At 55.2% G+C, this 7,425-nt stretch overlaps 1 protein-coding gene across 1 annotated transcript in view; it reads left to right on the forward strand.

Moving 5' to 3' along the window:
- Positions 1–257: 257 nt before the first annotated feature.
- Positions 258–7,425, forward strand: part of LOC126988172 (uncharacterized) — a 7,582-nt gene continuing 414 nt past the window's right edge. The window contains exons 1-2 of the mRNA XM_050846046.1: positions 258–374; positions 663–790. Of these exons, the coding sequence (XP_050702003.1) occupies positions 363–374; positions 663–790 (140 nt within the window). The 5' untranslated portion in view covers positions 258–362. The remainder of the gene's footprint in view (positions 375–662; positions 791–7,425) is intronic.

Consider the following 7,425-nt stretch of genomic DNA (forward strand, 5'->3'; position numbering starts at 1 on the left):
ACGAAGAAGAAAAAGAAGAAGAAGAAGAAGAAGAAAATAAAAGAAAAAGAAGAAAATCAAAGAAAAAAAGAACAAGAACAAAAAGGAGGAGGAGGAGGAGGAGGAGGAGGAGGAGGAGGAGGAGGAGGAGGAGGAGGGGAAGCACGGTTTACCCAGCCAGTCCTTTCCTTTACAAGCCTTCCCCCCCTTCCCCCTCACCCCCAATCTCGAGGCTGTGAAGGTCAGGGAGGGAAGGGAGAGAATATTTAAAGGGAGGAGGAAGGGAGAGGAACACACTCGCTCACTCACTCTCTCCCTGAAGGGTTAAGAAGGCTCCTGCTACTACTACTACTACTACTACTACTACTACTACTATTGAAATCATGAAGGTTTTGGTGAGTATACTGTGTGTGTGTGTGTGTGTGTGTGTGTGTGTGTGTGTGTGTGTGTCTGTCTGTCTGTCTGTCTCTCACTCTCTCTCTCTCTCTCTCTCTCTCTCTCTCTCTCTCTCTCTCTCTCTCTCTCTCTCTCTCTCTCTCTCTCTCTCTCTCTCTCTCTCTCTCTCTCTCTCTCTCTCTCTCTCTCTCTCTCTCTCCATTCCTTTCTACTCCTTTCCCTTTTATTCTTCCTTATTTCTTCTCTTCCTTCCATCCTCTCACCCTCCTCCCCTTCGCCCCCGCCAGCTGGTCATCGCTCTGGGGCTGGTGGTGATGGTGGCCGCGCGCCCCAGCGATATCTTCGACTTCGAGGGTGACGACGCCGAACACGAGCAGGAGGGCGCCGCGGGGAGGTCTGTCACCGGGGAGTACAAGTGAGTGGCCGCGTTGGGGACTTCTTAAAGGGTTGGTATTTTAAGACATTCGCTTCTCACATCAGCTATTTCTAGAGGTCAAAGAGGGGGTCAGTCGGATTCTAATGAGTGTTTCTTCAGGTTCATGTTACAGAAGAAGGGTTAAAATACCACCAGAGTCATACAACTACTCCTGGAAATGCCCACAACTCCTACGAAAGCCTTGTCAAATATGTGTTCTTGGGCGCCGAAGTGTCTTAACTTTTCCTCCTGTTCCATCTTCGGTCAGCTCGGTCTACTGCAAAGCTTTCCCTGGTGGGCAGTCTTCGATGATTCACTCTGACTTCTTCCTATTCTCTTTCTTCTCTCCCATTCTTCTCTTTGATCTCATGAACCGGCCTCTCGCAGACTCCTTACGTTCTTATGTTCTTATGTTCTTTCGACGGATCGGCCTGGCCCGCAGTGTTATGGACTCGCTCAGTATGGCGTTCTCGATATCTATGCAGGCGGACAATGATTCGAATCTTTAAGTTGCTTGTGCTTCCTGTCTTTCTGTGTGGCTGTGAGACATAGACGCTGAATGGTGGCTTGGAGATGTGTGTCGATGTCGTTGGTGTCAAGTGCCTTCGCTGGGTCACGGGGTATCGCTGGGATGTTCTAATCTTCTTGAATCGAGGTCCGTTACGAGCCTAGTCCGTGAACGCCAACTCTAACTGTATGGGCATTTGGGGATATACTTTTAAGAGTAGAGCTTTAAGAGTAGACTGGATAGCTGCATGGACGAGGATGACAGGTGGTAGTGGGGTGAATCTGGAGCTGCCTTGTCTATGTTCTAATGTTCTTATAACTCTAACTGTATGGGCATTAGGGGATATATTTTTTAAGAGTAGACTGGATAGCTACATGGACGAGGATGACAGGTGATAGTGGGGGTGAATCTGGAGCTGCCTTTTCTGTTCTAATGTTCTTATGAGTCGAGGTCCGTTACGAGCCTAGTCCGTGAACGCCAACTTTTACTATGAACATTTTGGGATATACTTTTTTTCCGTCTTTTTTTTCCTTCAAGGCTTCTTCCCTTCACCCTCTGAGGTACATCAACCAGTCACTCATCCTGTTCCTATCCTTATCCACCTTCACCTCCTGCCCTCCTGCCCCCCCCCCCCTTACCAGCCCCAGCCCCTACATCCTCCACCTCTCACCTAATCAACCCTCTCCTCTCTGCCCTTTCCTCCTCCTCCTCTCCCAGCCTCTTCCTATCCTTTCCCTCCCTTCTTTCAACCTCCGTTTCTCCCCTTCCCTAAACTTAATCACCCCGTTCCTCCCTCCCTTACAACCTCTTCCTCCTCCTCCTCTCCTCTCATCCTCCTCCTCTCCCATCCCCTTCCTACCCTTTCCCTCCCTTCTTTCAACCTCTGTTTCTCCCCTTCCCTAAACTTAATCACCCCGTTCCTCCCTCCCTTACAACCTCTTCCTCCTCCTCCTCTCCTCTCATCCTCCTCCTCTCCCATCCCCTTCCTACCCTTTCCCTCCCTTCTTTCAACCAATGTTTCTCCCCTTCCCTAAACTTAATCACCCCGTTCCTCCCTCCCTTACAACCTCTTCCTCCTCCTCCTCTTCTCTCATCCTCCTCCTCTCCCATCCCCTTCCTACCCTTTCCCTCCCTTCTTTCAACCAATGTTTCTACTCTTCCCTAAACTTAATTACCCCGTTCCTCCCTCCCTTACAACCTCTTCCTCCTCCTCCTCCTCCTCCTTCCCTCCTCCTCCCTGTCATCTCCCTTTCTTTCACCCATCTCCTTTCTTTCTTCTCTCTCTCTCTCTCTCTCTCTCTCTCTCTCTCTCTCTCTCTCTCTCTCTCTCTCTCTCTCTTTTTTTTTTTTTTTTATTTAAACATGTTCAGTACATTAGTACATGGCAGTATTATTTTTCTGTGCTAAAGTTCCCCCGAGCGTTGGGGAGCTATTTAAAAGCTTCTGCCGAGGTTACAATTATATACATGTTTACGGTGGGTGTAGGAGTAGCCACCTGTGGGACGCAACCTTCATCTGCTGAGTGGACAGTTGTGTCACATCCACATCAGCAGTGAGGTTGTTCCACCACACCACCGCTGCGATGGAGAAGGCACGTTGGTGGGTGCTGGAGCGGGCCATTGGCACTTCCAGGAGGGAGGCGTTGCTCAGCACCGTTCTCGTGCTGCGCTCAGACCTCCTCCAGGTAGCCCTCAGGTCCGTCAGGTGGGGCACTAGGCCCACTTGTGCCTTGTGTAGCACCGTCAGGGCAGCGACGCGGCGACGGTGCTCCAGGCTATTCAGCTGGTTCGTGGCTGGTCTTGCCCTTCCTTCGTGTGGGTGTTGTTGTTGTTGTTGTCGCTGTGTCTCCCACTGGCTCGGTCGGTGGTGCTGGGTGCCGTTGATGAGGCGTTCGGCCCTCCTCTGCACCTTGTCTAGCAGGTTGAGGTGGCAGCGGGCGCTGGCCATCCAGGTGAGCGGTGCATACTCCATCACTGGACGGACTTGTGCCTTATAGAGGGTGTTCAGGCCTTCAGCATCGAGGAGGTTCTTCATGCGGCGCAGGAGGTTCACCTTCTGGGAGGCTTTGTGCGCCACCCTTTCAAGGTGACGGTCAAACCGCAGCTGGGAGTCCACCTCCACGCCCAGGATGTCGACGCTGGACTGCAGAGGGATGATGTCATTCCCGAATCTCAGTCTGCCGTGGAGTTGCCTCGCGTCCTCCCGAGAACGTGATATTACCATGGCCTGGGTTTTGTCAGGGCAAACCTGACTTGCCACCTCTTTCCCCAGGCCATTATGTCTGCCAACTGTCTGTTGACGGACTCTATCACGTCCTGGGCTTCCTCCCTCTTGTATGTTCTGGAGAGGGTGCAGTCGTCGGCGTAAGCGCTTGCTGCCGGGATGGTTTGCAGGAGGTCGTTAAAGTATATGTTCCACAGAATAGGTCCAAGGACGGACCCCTGTGGAACGGAGGCCTCCACCGGGAAGCTGGTCGAGGTGCTTCCGTTGACTGCTACGTGGAGGCTCCTGCCTAACAGGTAGTTTGAGAGCAGGCGCAGCAGGTCCCCGTGATGCCTAGTTGCTGTAGCTTCGCCGTCAGACCGCGGTGCCAAACGGAGTCGAACGCGCCAGCTATATCCAGGGCAATCACGAGAGAGGGGTGGCCGTCATCAAGGGCGTCATGCCAGGACTTTGAGAGGAGAAGGAGGAGGTCTGAGGTAGAGCGGCCCTTCCGAAAACCAAACTGCTTCGGTGACTGCAGGTGGTTTTCCTCGAGGAAGGATGTCAATTGCTACCCGATGATCCTCTCAAATATCTTGCTGATGATTGGGAGGAGTGATATTGGCCTGTAATTGCCTGGCTCGGCCCTGGATGTTTCTTGTGTGCAGGTGTGACTCTGGCCTCCTTCCACTGTGCAGGCCACCCCGCTCTGCAGGCATCGCCGGAAGATCTGGGCGAGGGGGCTGGTGAGCTCATCGGAGCATCGCCGCAGTAAGTATGGACTCACGCTGTCAGGGCCTGGGGCCTTCCTGGTGTTGACGCCCCTCAGATGTCTCCTGACAGCGTCCTCAGAGATTAGCACATTCTCTAGTCTTGAGGCGATGAGTTGGGGGAGGGTGGGCGGCTGCCTGTCTGGCTCCTGGGTTGTCATCTTTTGACTGAAGTGACAGGCCAGCAGGTCAGCCTTTTCCCGGCTGGTGATGGCCAGGTCCCCGACAGGTTTCCTCAGGGCAGGATACGTTCCTGGGGGTAAGGCCTTGCTGTTCCTTCACCAGCCCCACCACTGTTTCGGGTCGGTTTGGTTAGAGGACAGCTTTCTCCTCCTGTCGGCGTCCCACCTTTCTTTTGCCCACTTTGCTGTCCTCGTCATATTTTTGCAGGCTCGTCTGTGTTGGGCCTTATTTTCCTGCGTGGGGTGTCTTTTATTTCTTGTCCAAGCCTTGTATTTCCTTTCGGCTGCAATACGGCACCTGTACCCGAACCAAGGCTGGTCTTTTGGGCTGGATGAGTAGGTGCGGTGGGGGACGTGTTGCTGCTGGACGGTATTGAGGACAGTGGTGAGGGCGGAGACGTCATGTTGTGGGTCACCGTTAAGGACTGTGCCCCAAGCAGTCGCTGCCAGGGCCTGCCTTGCAGCCGTCCAGTCCGCGCGGTCCCACAGCCAGATGACTCGCTGGTGTTCCTCTTCACGCGCTGGGGCCAGGCTGATGGTGGTGAGTATGGCATTGTGGTCGGAACTGCCCACACGGTCTAGTGGGCAGCACAGCACTAAGTCACTCGTCATGTATGTGAGCACAGGGTCCAGGAGCCTCCTCGCTGATGTGTCAGGAACTCAACATGGTTGTGCAATCCATGCACCGCTGTGAGCTCGGTGAAGGCCCTCGCCACCAGGTGTTGATTTAGGTCGCCCACAACCATCGCGTACTGACAGCTGTGGGCAGCCATAAGGTCGTCCAGGTGCTCTGTGAGGTAGGTGAGGGGGGCGCTGCCTTGCCACTGTGGCCGGTACATGGCACAGAGTAGCAGAGCGCTCCTGTCCTCGAGAATGATGCGGAGGAACATCATCTCCATTTCCAGGGGAGTGTCTGTGGTGAGGGCGTCCATCTGCAGGCCGTTTCGGTGGCAAACAGCAATGCCTCCCCCCTGTCCTGTGTGGCGGTCTCGTCTGGCCCAGTGCGAGTACCCGGGGATCTTATCACAGGTGGTGGCACATGTGTCGTCCAGGAAGGTCTCCACTGTCACCACTATGTCGATGTGGTGCCTGAGGACGAAGGCGTGTGTCAGCTCCCCGATGTTGGTCCTAAAGCCTCGTACGTTGGCGGACAGAATCTTGAGGCCGCTGGTGTCCGTATCGCCTTATCGGATCAGCGGAAGGGAGTGTGCGGGGGATGAGGCCAGGATGGGTAGGGCGGGGCGTGCACCGCTTGCTGGTAGGGAGCAGGCTGGGTGATGGGTGGCTGGTGTTCAGACAGGATTGCTCGAAGCAGTCGTTCCTGTCTGATGTCGGCGGCTCGAGCGTAACACTCGTCATCGGTGTGTCCTCGCCGCTGGCAATACGCACACTCTAGACTTCGCTTTGCTTCTGCCTCTTGCGACACTGGTCAGCGAGGTGCCCACGTCGGCCACAGAAGTCGCAGATGGTCTCAGAGCAGTGATTAACTGTGGCCGCGCTGACGGCACCTGCCACAGAAGGGTGGTGAGGCCTGAGTCCAGAGGGGTTGGGGGCGATGGTGTGTGTGCCGTGGTGTGTCTCCGCGTCCGCGGTTGTAGTGGTGATGGTGGCGGGGAGGACGGGAGGGGTAGGAGGAGTGGATCGGCTGGGAGAGGGGGGGTTTCTGTTTTGACAGAGGGCGGGGGTCTGTGTGGCCTGGGTGGGTTGGCCCGGCCGGCGGCGAGGGGTGGGGCTGTCTCGGCGTCTTCTGGGGGGTCGTGAGTCACCATCCTCAGTGCTCTAGGCTTCCTGATTCCCACCAGCCGCGCCACCTGGGGTGGGAGGAGCACACCTCCTGCCAGTCCTGGTCAATTTTACTTGGCAGGGCACTTGTGGCTTGTGGGGTGGGGGGAGGGATGGGGGTGTCCTGTTCAACTTGTGCCAGGGCGTCCCTGGAGCTGATGGTTTCAACCAAGGCTGCTCGTTCTTTCCACGTTCTGTCACTCCGCGATATGTCTCCACAATGCACTTAAGGCCGTGTACCTCATTCCTTAGTCGGAGAATGATGTCAACAAGGCCTTCAGGCGGGTTGGAGAAGATCCTCCTGACGGCGCTGGCCGCCGTTTCAATTGGTGGGTGTGGGGCGAGCGGGTCGGGCTGGGGGGCTGCTGGCGTGCTGGGCGGTGTGTCATCAGCGGCCGCGTAGGTGACGGGGTGAAGAATGCCGGCTGCTCGCCTCAATCCCTCAGTCGTGGAGCAGCAGAAAGGGCCATCATTGAAGCAGTCTGCGCAGGCCAGGTTTGGACAGTCTGGCTGCCTGCAAGCTGTGGAAGGCTTCAGCCTGACAGTAGCTGCACACAAAGCAATAATTTGTCTCAGGATATACTGACCGTCCTGCCTGGTCATTTTGCTGATGCTGGTGTGAGGCTTCAGTGAGAGTGGGGGAGGCCATGATGGTGGTGTGGGTCGATGCGCACGAGAGGTCAGGTCAGGGTGGGATGGGGTGTCTCTAATCTCGCCTTGGAATGCGAGGGCAGGCGCGGCCTGTTTCCGAGGGCCCTGTCCCAGGGATTTACAGCTATGGGTGAGGTGGGGTCAGCGTGTTTCGTGAAGCTCCCTCGCACTGATCACTAATTTATCGTAGTTTTTCCACACACGCTTGAACACTTTGATAGAAAGAATGTTTCACAGATCTCGGAAGCTAATTTTTTCGCTCGTTGATGGTCGTTCTTGCGCCACTAAACACTTCACTGTCCACAGGCTCCGTCCCGCGTGAGGGCAATGGAGCACAGAGGGGCGAATTTCCAAGGTTGTGTAAGGGCACACACACACACACAGTACTTCCTGTGCGCTACTTGTCCACTGCACAGCACCCGGGAAGCGATGGTAATCCCAACGTGTTGAGGATAAGAAGAAATATCGTTCTGCTTCCACACAGTGTCCAATATCACGGAGCGAACCCGAGCGTGACCTGACCCCACGGCGTCTCAACAC

This window comes from Eriocheir sinensis, chromosome 68, assembly GCF_024679095.1.
Source record: "Eriocheir sinensis breed Jianghai 21 chromosome 68, ASM2467909v1, whole genome shotgun sequence".
Classification (NCBI taxonomy): Eukaryota; Metazoa; Arthropoda; class Malacostraca; order Decapoda; family Varunidae; genus Eriocheir; species Eriocheir sinensis.